Source organism: Fomitopsis serialis (assembly GCF_022376445.1).
Source record: "Fomitopsis serialis strain Sig1Antser10 chromosome Unknown B0H18scaffold_61, whole genome shotgun sequence".
Taxonomy (NCBI): domain Eukaryota; kingdom Fungi; phylum Basidiomycota; class Agaricomycetes; order Polyporales; family Fomitopsidaceae; genus Fomitopsis; species Fomitopsis serialis.
Window position 1 is genome coordinate 193383 of NW_025955021.1, and position 23007 is coordinate 216389.

The 23007-nt window shown below is 55.6% G+C and overlaps 10 protein-coding genes across 10 annotated transcripts; 7 read left to right on the plus strand and 3 right to left on the minus strand.

The window, feature by feature from the left end:
* The first annotated feature begins 548 nt into the window (after nt 1-548).
* Nucleotides 549-1583, plus strand: B0H18DRAFT_567363 (kinase-like domain-containing protein). Its single transcript, XM_048038627.1, has 5 exons — nt 549-615; nt 670-951; nt 1032-1135; nt 1196-1266; nt 1327-1583. The coding sequence occupies exons 2-4, from the start codon at nt 682-684 to the stop codon at nt 1239-1241; spliced, it is 420 nt and encodes a 139-aa protein (XP_047890750.1). The 5' UTR covers nt 549-615; nt 670-681; the 3' UTR covers nt 1242-1266; nt 1327-1583.
* Nucleotides 1584-2830, plus strand: B0H18DRAFT_567364 (uncharacterized protein). The gene has a single exon (XM_048038628.1). It carries the CDS (start codon nt 1865-1867, stop codon nt 2540-2542), a length of 678 nt encoding a protein of 225 aa, XP_047890751.1. The 5' UTR covers nt 1584-1864; the 3' UTR covers nt 2543-2830.
* Nucleotides 2831-2915: 85 nt separating this feature from the next.
* B0H18DRAFT_1021758 (acyl-CoA N-acyltransferase) lies at nt 2916-5615 on the plus strand. Its single transcript, XM_048029545.1, has 12 exons — nt 2916-3194; nt 3244-3601; nt 3657-3909; nt 3966-4055; nt 4114-4189; nt 4245-4309; nt 4371-4464; nt 4547-4661; nt 4732-4940; nt 5001-5319; nt 5382-5405; nt 5469-5615. The coding sequence occupies exons 1-10, from the start codon at nt 3116-3118 to the stop codon at nt 5294-5296; spliced, it is 1635 nt and encodes a 544-aa protein (XP_047890752.1). The 5' UTR covers nt 2916-3115; the 3' UTR covers nt 5297-5319; nt 5382-5405; nt 5469-5615.
* B0H18DRAFT_567376 (60S ribosomal protein L19) lies at nt 5586-6582 on the minus strand. Its single transcript, XM_048038629.1, has 4 exons — nt 6542-6582; nt 6122-6479; nt 5918-6062; nt 5586-5861 (listed from the first exon to the last, which is right to left on the minus strand). Exons 2-4 carry the CDS (start codon nt 6475-6477, stop codon nt 5775-5777), a joined length of 588 nt encoding a protein of 195 aa, XP_047890753.1. The 5' UTR covers nt 6478-6479; nt 6542-6582; the 3' UTR covers nt 5586-5774.
* A 1406-nt stretch (nt 6583-7988) lies between these two features.
* Nucleotides 7989-10315, plus strand: B0H18DRAFT_1021821 (kinase-like domain-containing protein; the record flags this gene model as incomplete). Its single annotated transcript, XM_048029546.1, has 7 exons — nt 7989-8573; nt 8597-8667; nt 8691-8919; nt 8968-9240; nt 9261-9299; nt 9365-9482; nt 9541-10315. Coding segments are annotated over 7 exons (1674 nt in total), but the record flags the coding sequence as incomplete, so codon positions are not given.
* A 50-nt stretch (nt 10316-10365) lies between these two features.
* B0H18DRAFT_1021825 (AAA-domain-containing protein) lies at nt 10366-12469 on the plus strand. The gene is made up of 8 exons (XM_048029547.1): nt 10366-10439; nt 10498-10609; nt 10658-10826; nt 10885-11217; nt 11277-11507; nt 11559-11690; nt 11743-12044; nt 12103-12469. The coding sequence occupies exons 1-8, from the start codon at nt 10422-10424 to the stop codon at nt 12117-12119; spliced, it is 1314 nt and encodes a 437-aa protein (XP_047890755.1). The 5' UTR covers nt 10366-10421; the 3' UTR covers nt 12120-12469.
* A 95-nt stretch (nt 12470-12564) lies between these two features.
* Nucleotides 12565-13622, plus strand: B0H18DRAFT_1021830 (uncharacterized protein). The gene is made up of 5 exons (XM_048029548.1): nt 12565-12859; nt 12909-13055; nt 13107-13307; nt 13363-13432; nt 13456-13622. Exons 1-5 carry the CDS (start codon nt 12592-12594, stop codon nt 13484-13486), a joined length of 717 nt encoding a protein of 238 aa, XP_047890756.1. The 5' UTR covers nt 12565-12591; the 3' UTR covers nt 13487-13622.
* A 1189-nt stretch (nt 13623-14811) lies between these two features.
* On the plus strand, nt 14812-16060 carry B0H18DRAFT_567536 (uncharacterized protein). Its single transcript, XM_048038630.1, has 2 exons — nt 14812-15749; nt 15806-16060. The coding sequence occupies exons 1-2, from the start codon at nt 14909-14911 to the stop codon at nt 15991-15993; spliced, it is 1029 nt and encodes a 342-aa protein (XP_047890757.1). The 5' UTR covers nt 14812-14908; the 3' UTR covers nt 15994-16060.
* An 888-nt stretch (nt 16061-16948) lies between these two features.
* B0H18DRAFT_1086187 (MFS general substrate transporter) lies at nt 16949-18786 on the minus strand (the record flags this gene model as incomplete). The annotated part of the gene is made up of 7 exons (XM_048032004.1): nt 16949-17678; nt 17736-17776; nt 17823-17991; nt 18046-18154; nt 18213-18292; nt 18338-18555; nt 18610-18786. 7 exons carry the CDS (start codon nt 18784-18786, stop codon nt 16949-16951), a joined length of 1524 nt encoding a protein of 507 aa, XP_047890758.1.
* Nucleotides 18787-19880: 1094 nt separating this feature from the next.
* B0H18DRAFT_1021848 (CFS1-like protein) lies at nt 19881-21969 on the minus strand. Its single transcript, XM_048029549.1, has 9 exons — nt 21835-21969; nt 21534-21707; nt 21503-21504; nt 21421-21477; nt 21238-21366; nt 20617-21173; nt 20435-20565; nt 20175-20386; nt 19881-20122 (listed from the first exon to the last, which is right to left on the minus strand). Exons 1-9 carry the CDS (start codon nt 21920-21922, stop codon nt 20096-20098), a joined length of 1377 nt encoding a protein of 458 aa, XP_047890759.1. The 5' UTR covers nt 21923-21969; the 3' UTR covers nt 19881-20095.
* Nucleotides 21970-23007: the final 1038 nt, after the last annotated feature.

Sequence of the window (23007 nt, forward strand, 5' to 3'; positions counted from 1 at the left end):
GTGGAATGCAATGACGATATTGATGTACGTCGGCACGCACTCTATGACTGGCCGGTTTGACGTGACTCAATGTACTACAGGAAGTGATGGTAATCACGCAGCGCCCTACGACTGTGGACGTTGGAAACAACCGGAGCATGTGTGAAAGTGGATCCACCATGTCGCTCACGGAGGACTACACGAATCACGCAGGTTCGCGGCGGATCAACGCATCTGACTTCGAAGTGATTCGGTCGGTTGAGCGGGGACCAATGGCTACTTGGAAAGGCGAGTTGGTCATCGGGCGCAAGGCAGACACGGCGAGACTCTACGCTATCAAGGTTTTCCGCAAAGCTTCCCTCGGAGCGGATCAGGGAGGCTATGCCTATGTGCGAACGGAACAAGCTGCATTGCGCTTGGTCACTGAACGTGCGGTCCCATTCGCGATGCAATTGTACTGGAGCTTCCAGGATGAGAAAGCGTTGTATATGATCATGGTAAGCCTGCCTGTCGTTCGCTCTCATGCTGATTGACTTCTCATCTCGTCAGAACTACGTGGCTTCGGATCTGCAAACGTTTGTGGAGTGTCATGGAGTTCTGGCTCTATCAGATGCGACCATATATGCTTCGCAGCTGGTGGGCATCCCATTTGCCCTTCACTGATTCGTATCAGAGTTCATCATTTCCCAGGTGCAAGGCTTGATGGCCCTACATGCAGTCGGTATCGTCCATTGCAACATCAATCCTAGCGTCCTCCTCATCGAGAATGGCTGTGTTGTTATCGCCGACTTCGGGTACGCTCAAATTGGCATGGACAGCCTGACTCGCTCCGTTCGGAAGAAACCACATCGCCAGCGGAAGGGAGAGGTGGAACCGTATCAAGCACCGGAACTCTTGCTTGACTGGTCTCCTCATGTTGCTTCGGATTGGTGGGGCTTCGGACTGGTCCTGTATTACATGCTCACGGCTAAGGTAAGTTAGCGTTCGACCAGCACAGGGGGGCCTAGTCTGACTTGCTCACTAGCATCCATTTCTGGATATGAACGACCTAGCAGCGGCGCATATTTCTGTTGTCATCAATAAGATTCTGCATGGCAACTTCCCCATGTGGCTGGTTGAGGGGGAAGACAGCGCCCTCGGTGACCTGCTTCGCAAGGTACGGTGTGTATTGACAGGTGATCGACTATCTCACTGACGAGATTGCCTCTCGTGCTAGTGTCTCGAACGCAATCCGGCATTGCGCTTGTGCGGCGAAGGCGTGAAAGCACATCCATTTTTCTCCGACACGTGAGTTCATCCAACCAACGTAACGTTTGTGTCCTCAGATTGATCTGTTATGGTTCACAGAGATTGGGAACTTGATCCGATGAATACTCCTCTAGGTCTTGATTTCTCAAGCGTGCTCCGGCGCTGACTAACATCGTTAAGCAGCTTCAGCGTGTTATAACGGCGTTGCGAACAGCTCTGAGAACTTCGCGTACACCTCAACCACAAAGCGTACCTCAGAAGACACTAACGGGATTCACGGAACAGGAACTTTGCTGTCGTCTCCACAGGATCTCATGGATGTGGATGACTTCTCGTTCGCCTGGGAATTTGGGACTGGTGACTACCCTCGATCTGGTTCAAACTCTGGCTACACTGCCGCTGTCCACGATGCTCAAGCAAGTAGTTCTGCTCTGGCCTACACAGAAACTTGTCCCGATAATCTGCACGGCTATAACTCTGGCAGCTCGGACGATCTCGCTCATGGTGTCATGATGCCCTCAGAGTTCGGGGTTTGTCGTCCTGCTTCCTCGTCTGCAAGAAAGTACGGGACCATCCGCAATTCTCTAGCCTCAACTTCGACCTGGACACGCTGGACAACATCCCTGCTTCTGGCCGCATGAACCCCTTGGGCACGTCTCCGTCTCCGTACCAGCCGCGCAAGTCAGCGTCTACGTTCACATCTCCTTTTACGTCCACGCCTGGTACCATGCGTAACAAGTTGCGCAAGAAGAGTCGGCCGGAAACCACCCCATCTTCCGTGTCTATACAGCCCCCCATCCTTGACTTGCCTCCTGGTGTCGAGCAAATCGGTCATGGCATCGGCTACACGCGTCGGTCAGATCCGGTCTACTCGCGCCTCTCCTTCCCCACCGTCACTCCGAGATCTTGCCAGGCCATCTTCTCCAGAGAATGCTTTCCCGGCCTCTCACCTCGGCACGGACGCAAGAAGACCGGGAGGAAGAGCAGCGAGCGCTACGAGCGGCCGGAGGGTGGGGTCTCTGCCATGAACGAGGACACCCAAAGCGAAGACCCAATGGATGCCATCATGGAGGAAGTGCATGGACCTAGGTGGAATCTAGGCTCGTCGACGAGCGATGTCTCGCACGCTGGTGGGGCGGACCCGAGAGCGTACTTGGCACTCGTTAGGACCACCGTAGGCTTGGGCATAGGAGAGACTGCTCTGGACTCGACTCGTGAACAACTGCCTGCTTTCCCTGCGGAACTCTCGACGCTCAGCCCGGACAGCACCTTGCGACTCGTGTCTCCCTCTCTTCGCGACTTGCACAACCCCTAGGCTTGGGTACTCCCTCCCCCTGTGGCTCGGCCCTGGCTCTCTCAAGTCCGCTTTCGATCATCATCGACAGCGACGCGTTGGCGTCAAGAACACTCCTATCAGCGACCTCGAGCTGTCGCACTGACTCTACAGAGTTCGTTCTTCTGAATCGACCTTGCGTAATAGCGATCTCTTCGTTCATTTGGCCCCTGTCTTGTCCCTCAATCCTGTTCGCTTTGTGTATACAATGTCATTGGTTGTAGCTGGACCCTACTTTATGATTCATTTAATTTATGTTGTTGTCGTAGGGGAGTCGAGACGGTGTATTGTTGTTGGGCGTGTGAGGGTGATATGGCCACAGCGGCCCCTGCCTAAGTGCACCTCAAGTTGGCGGAACGCAATCACCCGTCCTGTCAACGTCTGCTTCCTCACACTTTCCCCGCCACCAACGTCACTGTACTTCTACCATATCTTTAGCCAGCGTTTGGCGTTGAGAACATCTGGCCCCCACATCCATCCTCCATCTGTCCAATTACCCAACGCCGGAGTTGAATTGTCGTCCGGCCTGCACGGAGATCAGAAGAGCGAGAACTCATGCCCACAAAGTTCTATCCAATCGACGAGCAGGGGGTGGATACAGAAGTCTACATTGTGATTAAAGATGGACTCGAACGTATGTCCTATCTTCGCCTCACGCTCCGTGTTCGCTGACGGAGTGACAGAACACGCCCGCATCCTCGAGCGCCGGGCAGACGAAGTTTACGTGCATTACCTAAATGCAGACAAGAGACTTGATGAATGGCTTCCACAAAGCGCCGTGCGACCTTCAGGATCCCACGAGGCCACCATGACGAGCAACGGCAATGCTCGCAAGAGAAAGAGGGGGTCCGTTAGTGGGGAGGAGTCTGCCAGTCCCAATGACAGGGCCTCGCCCGACCACTCGGATGCTCTCGCAGGTTCGGTGGGCCCTGAAGCCCAGGCTATCACGGAAGAGGAGTACGACATCCAGCACCACAAGCAGATCACCGCGAAAAGGAACTTTGACAAGGTCGTCTTTGGGCGATGGGAGATCAAGACGTGGTGAGTGTATTCGATTGGCAGACCTGTTTGCTGCGGAGCTCAGTCTAGATGCAAGGTACTTCTCGCCTTACCCTTTGACCGAGTCTGAGGCGGACGACCAGGTCGCCACTCCCCACTCACATGGATCATCTTCGACCCCTCGAATCCCAGGCGTCAGTCGCTCTAGCATCCGTTCGCATGGCAGGACGTCCGATCTATTGGCGGGAGGGCTCGGCCGGAGCCACGCGGGACCAGAGAAAGCGATGCTATGGGTTTGCGACAGGTGCTTCAAGTACATGCCTGAGGGACCTTCGTATGAATCACACGTCGTGCGTCCTATGAGGTCCTCTGTCGAGACAGCGCTGACGAAAGCCAGGCTCCTTAGAGAAAGTGCTCGAGGAAGTCGCCACCAGGTCGCAAAGTCTACCAACGCGGTGCACACATAATATGGGAGGTTGATGGTGCGACGGAGAAAGTACGTCTGAGCCGGTCCTGGTTCATGTATGGTTTACACGCTGATCGTGCTATCCTAGCTGTACTGCCAGAATCTTTCGCTCTTCGGCAAGCTGTTCATCGATATCAAGACGCTCTTCTTCGACTGCGACAACTGTGAGCATTTTCGTCTCCTTGGCGGACGTAAAGGGTGACGGTCATCTCCGTCTAGTCCTCTTCTATATATTGACGGACGCCGACTCCCAGAGGGACCATATCCTCGGGTTCTTTTCAAAGGTAAAAGGCTCTTTAATGGCCGCCCCGCGAAGCCAGCTGTCTTGACTACGGACACTCACAGGAGAAAATCTCCTACGATGATTACAACTTAGCATGCATCGTCGTGCTTCCGCCTTATCAGAAGAAGGGCTACGGAATGCTGATGATTGAGTTCAGTGCGTGTGCCCCACAGGTCTATTAGCCGGCCAACTCATGTCTTTGCTTGATTCTTCCGTCTTGCGCCATCGACGAGCGCAGGCTACGAGCTGTCACGCCGCTCCGGACGCGTCGGCACACCAGAGCGGCCCCTATCTGATCTTGGTCTCCGGAGCTACCTGACCTACTGGGTGTCCACCCTGATCAGGTTCTTCCGGTGAGTGCAAGCATCACATGTATGCATTGTAGCCAGCAGCTGACCGCATCCGACACGAACTGCCCTGCAGCCGCCTGCTCTCGGTCCTTCCGCCAGACGCGTCGAAGATGATCACCGTGGGCGGGGTGCCGGACCTCGCAGACGCACACCTCATGTCGCCATCGGCCGAGCCGGAGGACAGGGCGGCGCCGAAGATGAAACGCAGGAAGAGCACGAAGGGCTGGGACGGGGAGGACCTCGCGGCGAGCAGCCGTCTTGTGGAGCCATACGACGACTCCGGTGCGTGGTTCCGCTGCGCGCGCGTGCGGCATGCGACGCTGACGTCTGGCTCGGGTGCAGATCCCATGTTCACGTCCCTCCGGACGGTCGAGACGACGCCGAACCCGGACGGAAGTGCGACGGCGCATGTCGTCATTCGGTGTACTTTGGCGGACCTCGCTCGCGCGACCAATCTACGTGTGGAAGACGCCGCGTTCGCGCTTAATGAGTGCGGGTTGTTGATTCGGCGACAGAAGATGGACAACCCGGAGGTTTCGGATGAAATGATCGCAGTATCGAGAGAGATGGTAGAGACAGTGGCCAAACAGAGGAACGTGAAGAGGATGTGCATGAGCTTAGCTCATGTGCTTCTATAGGCACCGCTGTATGTCAATACCCTGTGGAAGGCATGATTGTCACGCTTGGCAATGGTTGTATTCAATGTACTACTATACCGTACCTCAGTTGAATTCTGAGTCTGGGCGGCCTATCATTTGAGCTTAACTTTGTCCTGGGCTGTCAATCGACATCGAAGTTCATATCGACGCACCGTAGGCCTGGGTGGCATGATAGACAAGAGTGTCTCACAGACACTGTTAGATCCGTCTTCTCAACCTCAGGACACAATATAGGACTATGAAACACCGGGCTCGGATCCTGAGCATATTACAATACATACCAGCCCGGAGCTTGCGGCTCCGCTCTCCATTCCACAATGGCGATTCATCGGATCATGGCAACAAAAGATAACAGTTGAGCATGGACCTGGCGTATCAATAGAGAGCTGCATGGCATAGGATACAAACGACGACGTGACGGGCGTAGACGGTGATATGGGTTGCAAAGTGGTCATGTTTACTCCTGAACGGGTGCCTCGTGCTCCACGGCGAGAATCGCCTGCCTCTTCTCCGCCACACGCTGTGAGCGACGCTCGCGGGCCGCCTGAAGTGATCGTGAGTGGAATGAGCAAATGCAGGTCACACATAAGATGTACGGACCTTGTTCTTGACACGGCGAGCCTCCATCTGGTCCGTGAGGACCTTCGTACGGGTCTTCTCAGCCTTCGCCTTGTGGATGTACTCCATGAGGACACGCTTGTTCTTGAAGACGTTACCCTTCGACTTCTGGTAGAGAGAGTGGTAACTGGAGAGGGTATGGATCTTCAGTCAATCAGCTCTGCACGAGATCGAGTAGGGACGCACAGATGCTTGTCGATCTTGCCCGCCTCTCTGTACTTCCGCAGCAGCCGGCGGAGGACCCGCTGTCTCCTCATCCACTGAACCTTGCTGGGCATCCGGGCCTCAGCGGTACCCTTCCTCTTACCGGGGCCGGTGTGACGGCCCTTGCGCTTGGCGGCGAGGAGGTCGCGGGTGCGTGCGCGCGAGTGGACGGTGGTGGGCTTGATGATGATGCGGCCGTCCTTAATGAGCTTCTTGACGTGGGTGCGGGAGTTGGCGTTCCCGATCTCTGCCTGCTCGCCGGGGTCGAGCCAAATTTTGCGCTTGCCGCATCCCGCGACGGAGGCGGCGAGGCGCTTTTGAGATCGGAGGTTCACCATGGCTGGGGCGGGGACGGCGGTGAGCTCGACGCGCGAGGCAGCGGCGAAGGGCGGCAGCACTGACCTTGGTCTTGAGGAGGGGCGATGAGAGCGACGGCTTGCTCAGCAGTGGTCTGTCCGCCAGGCCTGCTTACGTGAGCTCAGCCTCCCGGCGCATGCCGAAACTCTAATCGTGGTGCTAGCACGGACCCGGTTCCCCGGCTCGGGGCTGCGCGCCTCGTTCTCTTGCGCACTTGCCTCTTTGCGGATGTGCTGCCCAATGCCCATCGCTCTGTTGCCCTTCTCAATCATGTGTGCTCTGCTCCCCTGCTAGAACGCTCTGCATATCATGCCGAAGTGTCGAGACGATGCCTAGTCTGATCCCCTGGCCTAATGCAATGACCAAGTCTTTCCAACATCACTTGTCGCGTGCATTCTCTACATGTGAACTCTCCTGCACACAGTTCACCCTGTGTCGTTCAGGCTCTGATCGTGCTCGCCTCCGGTCCTGCACCGCCACCGCAACGAATTCTCAGGCGGACTGGAGACACAGTCGCCCACCAGGCCTGCAGGCGAACAATCCGTCCGACATTGTCCGACGCGCTATTTTGTCATAGGCTGCTGCTCCGGCGCGGCCGACTTGTGGCAGATGGGGCTGATGTCCCTTCTTTTGTTTCGCTGCAGCGCGGTCGTTCTCGAGCACGTCAAGGCCGCTGACGGCATTGCCATGGATTTCAACTCCCTGCGTGCCCGCGACGCGCTTGTCGCCTGGATATCTCGCGTAACCTGCGATGACATCAACCTCCGGGCGTAGGCGATAGAGTGTGGTCTCGTTGTGGCAAATGCAGGGTCGGAGGCAGGATGAACGGGCTTATCGCAGAGCGCAGTGACAGGAGCGGCCGCGGGTGAGCTTCGCTGAATCCGTGTGCACGAGACGTAGAGGAGGAGGAAGTGCTTCTATCAGAGAGCAGCTCGGCCAGGGCCTGCCCTGCCTCGTGTCGGTGTCGCGAGAAGTTCATCTACCGAAATACACTGTTCGTCTGTTTTCTGCCAGCGCGGGCGCCAGATGGGGCGAGGAGATGAACGTGCAACGGGAGCGGGCAGAAGATGAAGCTGGCGACCGGGCGAGTGGCCGGCGCCGGCTTACCTAAGCGAATAAAAGTGGCGTCTTGCTCCGGTTGAAATCCTGCTCAGCTCTGCTCAGACCGTCGCCGTCCGCTCCCAGCATCCCTCCGTCTCTCTTCCAGCCGTCTCCCAGCGGCACCAGCGAGGGGGTCTTCCCGCTCGCGCCTCCTCGCTACACCGCAGTCAGCACCAACCCTGCCTTCAACGTGTCCGCTAGCCATGAATACCCAATAAACCGCTCCCAGCCCACCACCCTGCTGCTCCAGCACCCATCACTCGCACTTCCCCCATCGCATCCCCAACATTGCCCCCCTCACGACCCTGTCACATCCACAGCACCCTTTCATGACCATGGTCGACGCAACCGAGACCGCCCAGGCCGAGGGCGAAGGCCCCGACGGCTCAGACAAACCGCCGCATGGCGGTATACGCGCCTCCGCCCGTCTGCAACCACGCGAATCTCCCCCTCCCCCGCCTCCCCACGACTCAACGGCACGAAGCAGCAGCGTACGTCCCCCAAGAAGGCGGTGCCACTGACCACTGGTGGCATCCCCAACGGCACCAATGGCCACCACGTCCCGCTCCCACCTCCGGACTCGCACCTCTATCACAAAGCACCCGGTCGCACCAGGCAGGACATCGAGGATTTGTACAAGTCCGAGAAGCTCGCCCTCTCCTCTCCCCCCATCAAGCGCGACTCGTCCTCGACAACGGGCTCGATGACGCCATCCAGTAGCGACTCGCTCTCGGCTTCTGAGAGTGAGAGCTGGAGTCTGCCTTCGACGCAGCCGCCCAGCAGAGCGCCCAGCATGTCCTCCGGTGTTTCCGGCGGTAAGCTGGGCCCATTACAGCCTCTCACGAAGACGCCCTCGCAGAAGGAGCACTCGCCGACCAAAGAGCAGCTGCCGTCAACTGCTTTGCGGATATCACCCGCCTCGTCAGCGGGCGCTCCTGAGATCCATTCCGCGAGGACCCAGAGCCAGACTCTGCGCGTACAACGCGGCCCTCGTCGAAGTCGGCTCCGTCATCAAAGCCTCCGTCTAGGCCGCCCTCCGTCCACTCGCAGCAGTCTGACGGCGGGCAGAAGTTCACCCTAAAGACCTGAACAGGCTCTTGGGTGGGCCGAAGCTCGTGCGAAAGTCCTCTGCCCGCTCGACAGCGAGCAGCAAGAAGTCGGACTCGGACCATGACCGCAAGTCGACGACTGGGGAGAGTACGATCAGCTTGTTGAAGAAGTACGGAGTCTGCGAAAAGGTGGCCATCGGCAAAGGTGCGACGTCTGTCGTTCGTCTTGCCCACAAATGGGATCGCAGCGAGGAGAAGCTATATGCTGTCAAGGTGCGTTGTATGCGTGTATGTCGAAGTGCCGCCCTCACACTTCTGCAGGAGTTCCGAAAACGCAGAAAAAACGAGACCGAAAAGGAGTACGTCAAGAAGCTTACGGCCGAGTTTTGCATATCCTCCACTCTCCATCACGTCAACATCGTCGAGACCGTTGACCTCGTCCAGGACGAGGCCCAGCACTGGTGCGAGGTGATGGAGTTTTGTCCTGGTGGAGACCTCTACGCAGCTATCAAGCGAGGTGGAATGTCACCCAGCGAGGTCGAGTGCTGCTTCAAGCAAATCTTGACCGGTGTCCAATATCTTCATAATCAAGGTGTCGCTCATCGGATATCAAGCCGGAGAACTTGTTCTTCGACACCAAGGGCCACTTGAAGGTACGTAGAATGGCAGGCAGCAGCACAAGCACGTCGACTGATCACTTGAGTTTTCGCACTCACAGATCGGTGACTACGGTGCATCTACCGTCTACCGCTTACCCTGGGAGACGACAGTGCACATGTCCACTGGGCTGTGCGGAAGTGAGCCGTACATCGCGCCAGAGCAGTTTTTGGGCAAACGTAAGCAAACGAGCTTAACTTTAGCCTTCGCGTCGCACCTAATTGTGTGATGGGCTAGCCTATGACGCTCGCCTCGTCGACATCTGGGCATGCGGTGTCGTCTATTATTGTCTTCACTTCCAAGAATTGCCCTGGACGGTCGCCCAGTCTACGGATCATCTGTTTGCGGCGTACGCCTCCGCTTGCCAGACACAATCGTCGTGTCCTCCGACGATCAACAACCTGTCCCCGCGCGCATGCAGGCCTGTGATCCGCAGGATGCTTGAGCCAAATCCCAAGATGCGTGCCCTCATCGATGAGCTCGTCGGTCACTCCTGGGTGCAGAGCATCGACGTGTGCCACCTGTCGCCGAAGCCGTCTCACGTCCATGTGAATGCCCAGGCAATGGCACAGGCACAGGTACAAATTGTCTCATAGCCGCGCGAGACGGAGGAGTTTCGGAGGGTTCGATGATTTCGGTCTCCTGTTCGTACTTCTCTGTTCTCCTGGGACCATTACTCTCGCTGTTCTTGATCATCTGCGTTTTCGGATGGGCGGTACGGTCTTCGTCTCCACTGCACTGCGCTTTCCTTCTCCTTGACGACCGGTGTAGATGTACTATTCCCCTTAGTTGGCGGCTCCTCGACGTTCAGGAGACGCGTGGGTGTGCTCTCTCTCCTTTAGCAATGCCATATGCGATTCACGTACCTGTCTCGCTGCACTATCATGCTGACCAGCAATGCTGGCAGTGGACTGTAGCCGATAGCACTGTCTAACTTATCCTCAGCCATGTATTACTGTAATCTAGCCATAGTTTCCGCTGATTCCGTGCAATGATAGTACTTCAACGTTGTTTGCGCTTGTTATGCTGCGCCCTTTGATCCTAATAGTGAACAACAGTGATGTCTGGTTACAACGACCTCATTTACCGCCACTGGCTACACTGCGTGTTCGAAAACGATGTCCCAGAATTTAGACGTGAGTCGCAGTGCGAACAAGCCGAATAGCGTGTTGTCTGATTGCGTGGATTCTACAGCGGGCTATTGAGATCGTGCAGCGCGCGATCGAGGACGATACCAGACAGAACTACGCGGAGGCCTACAAGCAATACCAGAATGCGCTGGACTACTTCATGCTCGCGCTGAAATGTACGGCCCTGTCCGCGTGCGCGTTTGATTGGACTGATGGTTCACCAGGGGAGAAGAACGAAAAGTCGAAGCAGCTCATCCGGTCGAAGGTCACCGAGTACCTCGCGCGCGCGGAGGTCCTCAAGGAGCACCTCGCACAGTCGCAGCCAGAGAAGCGGGCGAAGAAGGCGATAGGCGTGAATGGCGGGAGCGGAGGCACGGGGAGCGGGGGGAAGAAGTGAGTGGCTGCCTGTGCTCGGGATGACGGTCCCGTCGTGACGCTGCGTTCGCTCTAGGAAGGATGAGGACGACGACGTCGACCCGGAGGTGAAGAAGCTGCGCGCGGGCCTCGCGGGTGCTATCATCACGGAGAAGCCGAACGTCAAGTGGGACGACGTCGCTGGGCTGGAGGCTGCGAAGGAGTCGCTGAAGGAGGCGGTCATCCTGCCGATCAAGTTTCCGCATCTGTTCACGGGGAAGCGGACACCATGGCGGGGTATCCTGCTGTACGGGCCGCCGGGTACTGGGAAGTCGTACTTGGCGAAGGCTGTGGCGACGGAGGCGAAGGGCACGTTCTTCAGTGTCAGCTCCAGCGATCTTGTCAGTAAATGGCAGGGCGACTCTGAACGGTCAGTCGGCCTCCGAGCTCGAAGTCGCACACTGAAGTATGGACTGAGCATCCCTCTAGACTGGTCCGACAGCTGTTCGAGATGGCACGAGAGAACAAGCCTGCGATCATCTTCATAGACGAGGTCGACTCACTGGCGGGCTCGCGAAATGAGCAAGAGTCCGAAGGTTCACGGCGTATCAAGACGGAGTTTCTCGTGCAGATGAACGGCGTTGGACACGATGATACCGGTGTATTGGTCCTTGGTGCTACCAATATCCCGTGGCAGCTCGACAACGCCATCAAGCGACGGTGCGTTCAAGCCTCTTCGATGTTCAAACTCACCTAACCTTATACACGAAGGTTTGAGAAGCGCATCTACATCCCGCTTCCGGGTGTCGAAGCGAGAAGACGGATGTTCCAACTACATGTTGGGGATACCCCTTGTGAGCTAGCGGCCAAGGATTATCGGTTGCTTGCGGAGAGGACGGAAGGGTGGCTCCGTCTCTGGTCTGCTCTCTGGCCGTCTAATCACGATCTCCTTCAGATACTCTGGCTCTGATATCTCCGTCGTCGTACGCGATGCCCTCATGCAGCCTGTCCGCAAAGTCCTCTCTGCCACGCACTTCAAGACAGTGCCTTCACCAACTGACCCGGACGTCATGAAATGGACACCGTGCTCTCCGGGCGATCCCGAAGCGACAGAGAAGTCGTGGTCTGAAATCGAAAGCGACGAATTGCTAGAGCCACCACTCAAAATAGCGGACTTCTTGAAATCATTGGATAACGTCCGGCCGACGGTAACGGGGGATGATATCAGGAAACATGACCAATGGACCATGGAGTCTGGTGAGTGATTGGTCGACCGTTGAACAACTGCCACGCAGCTGAGTGATCGTTCGTTCAGGTAACGAGGGTGCATAGCGACGATTCGGGTTCGAAATTCAAACGGTCCACATCTATTTCCACGCGTTCACCGAGAAAGCATGCAGTGCAGAGCTATGTAACAATATTGTAAGTTGATGCAGGACACGGACGATACACCGTAATCAAGTGGTTTACCGCTACAGATTGTACTTCATTACTAGGGTATAAGTAGACTGTAATCTTCAGGATGGCAAGCATCTAAGTATACATTGTGCTTGTGCTTCAGTGAAGCACAGGGTCAGTCTGAGTTTGCCGCAACCCAGAGTCATCCTGAACGGTGTTCAAGCGTAAGCTAAACACGATTGACGGTCGTACTTAGTACAGAGTGTGTTGAGAATACCAAAACGTACGAGACCGAGATGAATTCGACAGACGAGGGCGGTCAATCGTCACGATCACGTGTAGGTCACTTTCTCGCGTTGTCGCGTCACTGTCAGTCGAACTTGGACCAGCCCCCTCACTTGCCGCGATGGCCAAGGGCCTCCGCGTCCCCAAGCTCGATCTTTCCGCCGTCGTGGCATCGCAAAATCCACAGATAGACCTTCGACTTGAATCATACGAAACATCCACGCAGAATTTCCTCCGTGCAGTCACAAACTACACACAACGGGCTATCACTGAAATCACCAACCGCAAGAATGCGCACCTCTCAGACAGAAAGAAGTATTCGGAGAGGATACAGCAGATTGAGGCAGAGACGAATCAGTGCAAAGTGAAGGAGATAGAGCTCATCAAAGGCAGGTCTTGTCTCCGTCAATGGTGGTCTTTGCTAGACTTGTCGCGCAGTCCTTGATCGGGAACAGGAGGAGAAGAAGGAGTTGGAAACATCGGTCGCTGCATTCAAGCGACAATTGGCCGTATTCCGCGAGAAGTGCTCTTCTGTGGAGGCTGAGATTGAACAGCAACGTGCGATTGCAGCGAACCTACAGCGAGGTATGTTGTATGCGACTGCATCAGTCGGCTCGCGCGTTGACACTGTGGCAGAGAGGGACAGAGAGGAGAGCTTGCTCAGCTCTCATGCGGCTCGGACAGCTCCAGAGCTCTCGGAGTCAGAGGCGAAATTGCAATGTATCATTGAGGGTATCGAGAAGGATAAGTTGCTTGTTCGATTCCTCAACCTGAATCCAAGCAGTCGAGAGCAAGAGTGTAGCTTTGTTATCGACGTGTCCAGTCGCTCGTATAAAGGTCCGTGAAACATTATGTCTGTCTGCATGGTTCGATGTACTCACGAATAGTCCAGTACCGACTACCACGCCGTATCTTCCAACACTGCCTATCTTGCTGGACGAGTTGAATGACACAAGAGACGTGTACATTTTATCAAGAACGCCAGGGACGCTTTCAGACATGTGATCGAGCATTAGGTATTTGTGTTGGCCTCCGTGTTGTATGTTGTATCAATGCGGCACTCTTTGTCTCATTACCGTGAGCATGCCACATGCATTATGTGCGGTCTTCAGATCGTCGCTGCCCAGTATGCATCATGGTGTTCGTTCCTCACGCCGTCCAGTGTATCATAGGTGACTGATAACCCCGTGATACGATCAATGCGGTGCGCAATGTACTTCACGGCCGACAACACCTGCAGCGGTCAACCCTATGGCCTAGTATCTGTCAGCAATTTCGCTCATGTCGCCCACTTTGGTGAGGAACATTTTCTCATAGATCGCTAAGATTTGAGACTAACAGCGCTCTGCATCACCTCCCCACCTGTGCAATTACAGTGAAACAATACATCAACTGGCAGCGGCGTGTCCTACAAGCCATGCTACTACATTGCTAGCTGTATGTCGTGGCGGTCAAGGTACGTCATGCTTCCGGGATCCGATCATAAGTCAGTTTGCAATTGTGTTCGATGACGCTCAAGTACTGCTCATCGACGCCAAATCGATGCATCATCTCGATGTCAGAGGAGGGTACTTATCCTGGTGTGCGCAGATGAAAGACTTCGTCCCAGGGAAATTCAGTTTGGCACATGACTGATCAATCAGTTCCCCGGCGCCCATGGGAAGAAGACAGACCGTCAATCGTATCGGCAGCATTGGGGTCTAATAAACCCATCGTGTCCTGATCATCGCCGTACCATTGCATGCCACTGACTAAGGCTATGTATGTACCAGGTCACCCGGAAGTCTCGCATACTTACTGCAATACCTGCTCAACTCGTGATATCCCCGGAATGATGTCGCTATGACTACGCAACATATGGATACGATACTCACACCGTGCTGCGCAAGTAATCTCTTCTTGAACTCGCTCAATTGTGTGCGCTGACCACATCACCGCTGCACTGGCGGCTCGATTCGCGCCCTCAGACTAACAACTTCCTAGTTCTCTGGCTCAAAGTGCTTCATCCATCATCGCCCGAACGCTACCCCTCGTCGGACACACGACTACGGGCCTCAGGCGCCTCGTACGGTCAGCTTTCAGTGCTGCCGACGTCGCTGGAACCATTCGGAGCTACATACATAAGTCAACACTGGGTGCGCTGCGTCGTATCTGTGCCGTTGCAAGGTTGTGATTGGGACTAATCTGTACACCGCTAGTCGTAGTCGTTGAGACGCAAGTCTTTCCCTGTTCTCCTCGGCTGCGGGTTTTGCTAACATCACTGTCAGAGTATCGTCAACCGCCATCATGATACAAGCTATCTTCGCTTCTCAGCTGGTGACCCCCTCATCAATCGGTATCAAGTACAGAACCTACGTGAAAGAAACTCGTACTTCAAAACGACAACTCGCTCATCGGTGTCTTCGAGATGGAACCCCTTCGCTAACAAGAGAACCACCATGATTACCGGTCCTCCTCGCGTTCCCTTCGACATCTGCGAAGAGATCATCAACCACGTAGCCATGCATCTCGACGAGGTGGCATGGTCTCCTGAGCAAGACCCATGGCGACATACGCTCTCGTCATGCGCACTCGTGTGCAGAGCTTGGCATTATCATTCCCAACCCTATCTTCGACAGTTCGTAAAATTGCGGGATCGGGCAGGGGTGATGTCTTTGTCCAAGCTGCTCCGCGACAAACCCCAGCTCAGTCGGGTTGTCAGGATCGTCGCTATCTCGGGCTGTCCGGTGAAAGACGTTCCGCATCCCATCTCACATCTCGGGACGTTCGCTGTCATGTTAGCTGGCAAGCTGCCCAATCTGCACACTCTGCGGCTGGAAAACGCAGAGTGGCCCGTCGGTTCTGTACCCCTGGACACCATCCGCTATCTGGCCACATTCCCTTCTATCACTATGTTGGAGCTTCGAGGCGTCCACTTCGTTGCGATCTCTCAGCTAGTGCAGCTGATATCCGCACTCCCTGCGCTTCGCAGGCTGAAGACCAATAGGGTTTCATGCAAGCAGACGCATCTAGAAACGCCGATACGTCTGCCACTGAATGCCCACCGGCTCGAATGTATCGATATGTGGTGGAATACTGCACCGGCGATTTTGAATTTTTACATCCGTGCCAGCAGGGTGGCTCGTTTGCGAACCCTCGGAATAGGCGTAGACGGATATGACGCGTTGTCCAACTGCAGCCGAAGGCATGCTCTGCTTAGTGCGAATGCCTCCTCACTCAAATCGTTGCGTTTCGGCATCCATACGTACGGATTAGGACCTGAAGACGTCGACAATATTGGTAAGCACCGTTCTCGTTCGTGTACTAGGAATGGCTGATTGAAGGGCGCCCCACAGCGCAAAGTATCGATCTCTCCCGCGTTGTCACGTTGGAAGATTTGACGCTTAACTCGCACAGCTTCTTGGGTGCAAACCATTCATGGATTCCCAAGGTGCTCGCTACCGTGAAATCGGAGCGGATTCGAAGGGTGGATATCTGCTTCAGAGTGGGGGCGACATTGCCTCTGCTCAGGACGATGATATGAGCATGGGGCGGCTTGATTTCCTCGCTCGTATGGATGTGGTGCTTGCGGGGCGTCCGTTCGCCAATCTCCCACCTTGTGGCGTCTGTCTCACAATCGACATCTCGATTTACGCCCAGATGACAAGAAGCTTCACATCATTGGAGAGGGTGGGAGATGGCCAGCATGGGACGAGCTTGTTCGCAAAAAGATGGTGGTGTCAACAGACGGGGGATCATATGGTGAGCATTAGTTGAAGTGCGCAGCCAGAAGTCGTTACTGCACGGACGTCTCGCGTGCCATACAGTACACGCGTCACTCGTAACATGCCGTGAAACCGGCGTTTCGATTCGAGTTATATGTTCTATGCCGACTGCGAGGTTGTTGCAGCCGGCCAGTGCACAATGCATATTGCCACAGCGGGTATATTAGCTGCCGATGCAGCTAGGAGTCCGTATGTCGTAAGCAGAAATCCCATATACTGCACTCACGTTGCAGATAAGTATGCCGTGTTGACATTGTCACTCTGAGTTAGTCGGTTCGCCCTCCTGTCGTGTGTACTCGCATCCAGAGATTGCTACTGTCATCCTCTTTTTTATTATCTGCGAGAGTCTTCGGAGCTTCGAGACCGCCAGCGATGTCCCCCTCTCCAAGCACCACCACGCTAGGCCCTGCCTCCATAATAAGGCTGCCAAGTATGATGTTATTCTACTTACGATTGGCCGGCAGAGCTGAGATACTTTTGTCCAAGAGAAGATAACTCGGCCAAATAGGAGGGACATCTTGCAGGAAGCATGCTGACGACGATTCTCCGAACTTCGATAACATCGCTGTGGATGCGATATCGTCCTTACACCAGCTTTGTGCGCACGCCGCCCTGAAGTTCGAGGAGGAAAGACCGCGATGATAAGAAGGTAGCAACGTCAAATATGATACACCCGAACGCGAGCATCTGCAGTCCCGCTGCAAGGCACTACACCTACTTCTCATTCTCTGTCTCCGCCGCCGTCACGTCCCACTTCCTATCCGTTTCCGTGTGAAGCGGGAGGCCCTTCATCCACAAACTCGCAAACACGCCGACAGCAGACAGCGCACACTGCACGCGCCATAGCACGTCCAGGCTCCCAGCAAACGCAGCCTGCACTTCCTCCCTCAGCGGCGACGCGAGGGCAGGGATCGCGGGGATTGCGGAGTAGGCAACGCCCGCGCCGCTAGGCAGCGTCGCGAGGAACGCCTGAGGGAGCCGGGAGGAGAGCTGGTTCTGGAGAACAGTCGCGCCGATGGCGACGCCCCAGATCTGGGCGAAGCTCCGGAGGAAGACGTAGAGGGCGAGCGCGGGTGCGTTCTGCTCTACGGGCAGCGGGGCGAGGACGGGGAAGTACGTCGAGCTATAGACGGCACCGATGCCGATGCCGGTGAGGATCTGGAACCCGATGGACATTGCCTTCGAGCTCGTCGCGGTGAGGGTGGTGAGGAGGCCTTGGCCGGCGAGGAGCAGAACCCAGCCGAACCAGATCGGCGGGCGGTAGCGCTTTGTGACGGTGATCATGGCTCCGGCGACGATCGTGGTAGGCGCGACGGTGAATGCCACGCCGAAGACGAGCGTGCCAGCGCGGATGGGCGAGGCAAGCATGCAGGCTTGGTAGTACACCGGGAGGTAATACATAAGCCCCGTGAGAGGCACAGAAAGGAGACCGGTCTGGATCAACCTGGCGAGGACTCTTCAACATTGACTAGACATGGCTAGATGCGAGGCATGAGCTTACCCGCTTATACTAGTGCGGTTGAGAATAAGAGACAAGGGAATCTGGACTTCATCAGCAAGGCTACGTGTCCGTTTGCGATACACTCACGAGCGGATTTCTTGCCCACAGGGCCTCATACAATAAGAATAGTACCAATCCAACCCCACCTACGATGAGTGGGACTAAAACTTGCGCAGAAGACCAGGCATAATCAACGCCGCCCCAAGTCATTCCGATCACAATAGCTGTCGTGCTCCCCATGACGAGAGCATTCCCGCTGCCCAAGAAATCAACGCGAGCGCAGGGAAGGCGGAAAGTGCGCATTACTCACATCCAGTCTATCTGCTCGAGCTTCGACCTCAGAGTTCCCGGCGGAGTTGGGAGCTTAACAAAGAACAGTACCAGCACAGCAGCAAGACCCGCGAAGGGTATGTTCATGTCTGAGGCGTCACTTGCTTGAGATACAGGTCACTGGTACTCTTTACGTGTCGCACTTACAGAAAAGCCAGCGCCAGTGCCCATTTTGTGCAAACGATCCGCCAATTACGGGACCCACACCGGATGCCGCACTCCAGGCCCTGCAGTACATGTCAGTCGGAACAATAAGAGCGTAAGAAACCGACACGGACAGACCAAGAATGCCGTTGTACAGCCCACGCTCGTTTAGCGCGACGATATCCGACAGTATGATTGAGCTCAATGTCAGTACGCCTCCGCCACCCAACCCTTGGACGGTGCGACCAGTAAACAGAGTTGCTGAACCTGTGGAAGCGCCAGAAAGCGCGCCACCTACGGCGAATATAGCGAGGGAGACGAGCATTACTGGCCGCCGACCAAAGATCTGTCGAGGATGATGTGGGCAAAGTGATCTACATATGATGCAGAGGTGGGATACCTGGGCCAGTCCACCGCTCAAAGGCAGAAGGGCAGTGGATGATAGGCCATACGCTGTTCCAATCCATGCAAATTGGGAGATATCAAGGTCACTCGCGATGGTGGGTGATGCATTTCCCACAGCTGCGCCTTCAAGCACGACCATGAAGAACGAGATGACCAAAGCAAAGAGTATCATCCAGAAGGCCTTCCCCTTCCGGGAGGCCTGCGGTGAGCCGGTGCTCTTTCGCCTGGAGGCGAACTCGGCATCATGTTTGACGAGAGGAAACTGTGCTTGAGAGCCTGGGGAGGCAAAGGAGAATTCAGAGCGCGAGCCAGGCGTGAGGGTAAACTCGGAACGTGAGCCCGGGCTGTCTCCTAGATGCACAAGAGAGATGTCAGACTGCGAAGGGTCACGACCAATGAGCTCTAGCTGGGATCCTTGCGGTCGAAGCGTCATGCTGTTAAGAAAGATTGTAGGTTGACGCTGCCGCGAGTTGGTCGCGCGCGAGCGAAGGGACACTAAGACTCGATGGAGGGGGCGTAAGAGAGTGAACGTCTGGACACTTGACTCCCCGGACGACGAGGCTACTGTATTCCACGCCTTTGAGGGCGCGCGTTCAACTTTCCTGTCACGCGTTCCCGGAATGTGTCGACGGCGGGGGTGCGGCCGTATTTGCACGCATGTGTACGATACTATCCCGAGACGCGGATGGGACAGCGCTCATACCTATAGACTTTGCGCTCGGACCGGACAGATCGGAGACAATTTGGAGGAGATGCCGTGTGGGCGCGAATGAAATGATCAATCGCAAGCCTCGCGTCGCGTTTACATCAATATCACCAGAAGCAACTTGGAAGCAACGAGAAGCAACAATCCCTAAGTCTGCTGCGATGGTCCATCAGGAGTGAATAAGAGAGAAGACCGAATGGGGATGCTCACATCAAGTACCAGTAGTGCATCGTTGTCTAGCTTCAAGGCCCAACAACGGGCGTTTGGCAGGCGTTCTGCGGTAGTTACCAAAACGGGCAACGGCCGGGTTCGATCGACATCAAGATCTGCATCTAGGCGAAATGGCACAGCCGCCACCGCGCGCTCAGCGTTCAGCCCTTCTTCCCATCGACTTCGGCGGACGCTTCACCCAGGCTTTACCAGGCTTTACCTCCGGCACCGAGCAGCACCTGCGAAAATTCACTGATCCAGACCTACGATACCACTCATAGTGTGCGCTCGCTATCACACTGGTACATGTTCGGGTATACAATTCAGCGAACAACGGGTACAATACTCAAAAACCAAGCACAACGACAACTGGGAAAAACAATACAGTAATCTAGAAAAGCGTAGTGTTAAGATACAAGGGATAACGTGAGTATGAACGAGTGACAGTGAACTAGGTGGGGAAGTGGATGTAAAGTAGCGAACGACGGGAGACAACTCGGTGTCACAACAAAGGTAAGTCCAGGATAAGGGAGGCCTAACACAGGGCTGATTCGGCCGACCTACTTCAGTCGCAGCAGTCAATCGGGTACTCCTACATGGCGCTCGTTCAGACCAATAATCATGTGCAACAGCTGACCACTCACCGGTCGCGCGAACGTCCAGCAGTTCAAAGCGGTGTAGGCCTTCGCGTATCCCGCAGCGGCGTAGTCAAACATGTAAAACCACTTGCGACGGAACGCCTCGAGGCTCTTCGGGTCGGCAAGCTGCGGGTGCTCCTTGATCAGGTTCTCGACGATCTCACTCTGGAAGTTCTTCTCTAGGCGGTAGCCCCATTCCCGGAGCGTGCGAGGATAGTCTGGTCATTCGTCAGTCGGCGCCGTAGAACTGAAGCCAAGAGACATACGCATCGCATGGTCTTCGACGCTGTGAAGGATAAGGCGCCCGGGGACGGCTTGCTGAGCGGCCATAGGGAAGTACGTCGCGTTTGGAAGGAAAGTGTTGGGCCAGTGGTAGTGACGCGCGAAGTCATCTGGCCTGCAGGGTTTGTGAGATACCGCTTCCTCGCTACCGCAGAATCACACTTACTGCAGGGTTGTGTAGCGGAACTCGGGCATGGCAGTAGCCGTGATGCAGGCTGCGCCACGGTCAGGCTTCAGCGCCCAGTCAATCACCTTGAAGTACGTGTGGTGGTCGCGCAGTCCAACCGCCTCGACCATCTCGCAGCTCACGAACGAGTCGAACTGGCCCTTGAAGTCCTCCGGCAGCTGACGGTAGTCCAGCAGGTGCACGCGCACACGGTCTGCGACGCCCGCCTCCACCGCTCGCTTCTCCGTCATCACCTTCTGCTGCACAGACAGCGTCACGCTGTCGACGATGGCGCCGAGCTTCGCCGCTTCAATCGACATGGCGCCCCAGCCCGTCCCGATCTCGAGCAGGCGGTACCCTGGCTTGACGCGCGCATTCTGGAGGATATGGTGGATCTTCCGGATCTGTGCATTGTGCAAGTCGTCTGGTTGCGAGCCCCGCGAGGTGAGGTCACCCCGGATGCCGCCCTCGGCATCGCTCCAGATGGCGCAGGAGTACATCATCTCGGAGCTAAGGAAACACTGGAAGAACTCGTTGCTGGTGTCATATGCCTCTTGCTGAGAGCATGTCAGATAGACGTGAGTCATGGGGGCAATATGAGCGCGACAGCAGTGTACTAACCACATTCTTCAGTGCCATTGAGGGTTTCTGCTTGCCTAGGGCGAAGATAGCAAAGGCAGACATGTAGGACGTAACAGTGTTCAATAGGGTTGTAAGACCTGTCAAAGTGTGTCGGTTCTCGATCCATAGCTGGAATGGCGCCGTCAGTGCCTGAAGTTAGGCAATTGAAGGGTCTGAACATACATCGAACATGTCCTTCAAGCTAGAGATGTCGAAGTCTCCGCTCATGTACGCCTCAGACACTACTCAGAACCGTATTCAGCACTAGTTCAAACCGAACTGAATGCAAGACTCACAGCCCATGTCGAGGGACAATACAATGCGCGCCCAGACATCGTCGCAGCGAATGGTCATCGTAACCGGGCGCTGACAGTCAGACTCGCCGTAGACGTGCTTGCCTTCATGGTCTTCAACGAGGAGCTGACCCCGTACAATTCCAGATTCGAGGACGGACATGACATGAGACCGGGCTAATAGAAAGGCATGTCTCAGTATACATGGGCGCATGTTGGTCCAGCTACTGTCTGAGACCGGGGGTTCGACAGACCCGGTGGGTCTCCCAGTAGTAGGAATACGATCGAACGAAGTGGTACTCACAGTAGTTCACGAATTGTCTCCACATCCAGTTACTCCGGGCGGTTTGGCTGAAGAGCCGCGCCCAGAGGGTAGGTGTGTGCATCGACATTTCTGCGGAGGTGTGGTAAAGGAGGGTGGTCAAAACGAGGGCGAAAGACAGAAGTCAAGTCGGAACTGTCAGCAGCCTAAAGGGCTACAGCGGGGACCGAGGTGCAGGCTGTGTCTACGTGACAGAAGCCCGGCCGAGGAGTGAAAGGTGCGGTTGGCAGACGTCCAGTTCGTAAAAAAGGAGGACCTCGGAGGGGACCAGCGCTCCGATGCCCGGCCAGAAGGTGCAAGTTGATCCACTAGCACCTTGCCCACGGCATATCAAGATTGTGATTATACATGCACTGATGGAAAGTGCATGCATCGAAACCGGCGGGGCGGGAGGCGTTCGCGCCCAAGGCGGCTTAGGCAGCCTAAGGGTTCATCGTGATGACAACGTGACAACGTGTTTATTTCTCTCAAACTGCTTTATTGCTGCGCCGACTTTGTGACTTGTTCTATCCGCGGAACTTGGAGAAACAAATGTTACGGTGAACAGTCGGGGGACGATATCGATGTCATACTTATACGTACAAACCGACCGACCACCGTTGTTCACACACTGAGGGGTCCAAATCCGATCTGAAACAACGTGTGGTTGAACTCCCGGCTGAAACGTATATGAGCACGACGCTCGGGGTGCCGAGGAGCAGTTCCATACAGTTCCATACCCGCCCCGCCCGTTGCGACTGAGCAACCGATCGTGACGCCGCTCGGTGACCGATGCTCGAAACAGCTTGCGCCCGGGCTTCTGTGTCGGCTGTCCCCACTGCGGTCAATGATTTGAGACGGCGAGCGACGCTGGCGTGGGTGTAACAAAGAACCTGTGCCGTAAATTCTTGACAAATGCATCCTTGGGTGTATAAGTAGAATGCGTTGCGGCCGCTCGCTGTCAGTAGAATATCATATGTATCCGATTTCCAGTCGGCGTCGAGGTTGAAGCGAGCCCCGGAAGCGGTGATGACGCTCACATTGCGCTCACATCCCTTCCTTATTTAGTCAATCACTCCTGTGCAGCCATGGGAAGCTTCTCATAGCAGGTCTAGACCCTCCATCCATATGGTATCCCGATTCGGTGGCCGCTACTACCACGTCCACGCGTGCACG

Coding starts and splice junctions, on each gene's coding strand:
- B0H18DRAFT_567536 (XM_048038630.1), top strand. CDS start 14,909: ATGATTACCGGTCCTCCTCGCGTTCCCTTCGACATCTGCGAAGAGATC. Junction 15,750..15,805: donor TGAAGACGTCGACAATATTG/GTAAGCACCGTT, acceptor GGCGCCCCACAG/CGCAAAGTATCGATCTCTCC.
- B0H18DRAFT_567376 (XM_048038629.1), bottom strand. CDS start 6,477: ATGGTGAACCTCCGATCTCAAAAGCGCCTCGCCGCCTCCGTCGCGGGA. Junction 6,063..6,121: donor GGCAAGATCGACAAGCATCT/GTGCGTCCCTAC, acceptor TACCCTCTCCAG/TTACCACTCTCTCTACCAGA. Junction 5,862..5,917: donor CTCGCCGTGTCAAGAACAAG/GTCCGTACATCT, acceptor CGATCACTTCAG/GCGGCCCGCGAGCGTCGCTC.
- B0H18DRAFT_567363 (XM_048038627.1), top strand. CDS start 682: ATGGCCCTACATGCAGTCGGTATCGTCCATTGCAACATCAATCCTAGC. Junction 952..1,031: donor ATTACATGCTCACGGCTAAG/GTAAGTTAGCGT, acceptor TGAACGACCTAG/CAGCGGCGCATATTTCTGTT. Junction 1,136..1,195: donor TCGGTGACCTGCTTCGCAAG/GTACGGTGTGTA, acceptor CTCTCGTGCTAG/TGTCTCGAACGCAATCCGGC.
- B0H18DRAFT_1021825 (XM_048029547.1), top strand. Junction 10,610..10,657: donor CTTCATGCTCGCGCTGAAAT/GTACGGCCCTGT, acceptor ATGGTTCACCAG/GGGAGAAGAACGAAAAGTCG. Junction 11,691..11,742: donor CTTGCGGAGAGGACGGAAGG/GTGGCTCCGTCT, acceptor GATCTCCTTCAG/ATACTCTGGCTCTGATATCT.
- B0H18DRAFT_1021758 (XM_048029545.1), top strand. CDS start 3,116: ATGCCCACAAAGTTCTATCCAATCGACGAGCAGGGGGTGGATACAGAA. Junction 3,195..3,243: donor GATTAAAGATGGACTCGAAC/GTATGTCCTATC, acceptor ACGGAGTGACAG/AACACGCCCGCATCCTCGAG. Junction 4,056..4,113: donor TTGATGGTGCGACGGAGAAA/GTACGTCTGAGC, acceptor GTGCTATCCTAG/CTGTACTGCCAGAATCTTTC.
- B0H18DRAFT_567364 (XM_048038628.1), top strand. CDS start 1,865: ATGAACCCCTTGGGCACGTCTCCGTCTCCGTACCAGCCGCGCAAGTCA.
- B0H18DRAFT_1021848 (XM_048029549.1), bottom strand. CDS start 21,922: ATGTCGATGCACACACCTACCCTCTGGGCGCGGCTCTTCAGCCAAACC. Junction 20,387..20,434: donor CGTCGAAGACCATGCGATGC/GTATGTCTCTTG, acceptor ACGAATGACCAG/ACTATCCTCGCACGCTCCGG. Junction 20,123..20,174: donor GCTGGACGTTCGCGCGACCG/GTGAGTGGTCAG, acceptor AGCGCCATGTAG/GAGTACCCGATTGACTGCTG.
- B0H18DRAFT_1021830 (XM_048029548.1), top strand. CDS start 12,592: ATGGCCAAGGGCCTCCGCGTCCCCAAGCTCGATCTTTCCGCCGTCGTG. Junction 12,860..12,908: donor GGAGATAGAGCTCATCAAAG/GCAGGTCTTGTC, acceptor CTTGTCGCGCAG/TCCTTGATCGGGAACAGGAG. Junction 13,308..13,362: donor GTCCAGTCGCTCGTATAAAG/GTCCGTGAAACA, acceptor CGAATAGTCCAG/TACCGACTACCACGCCGTAT.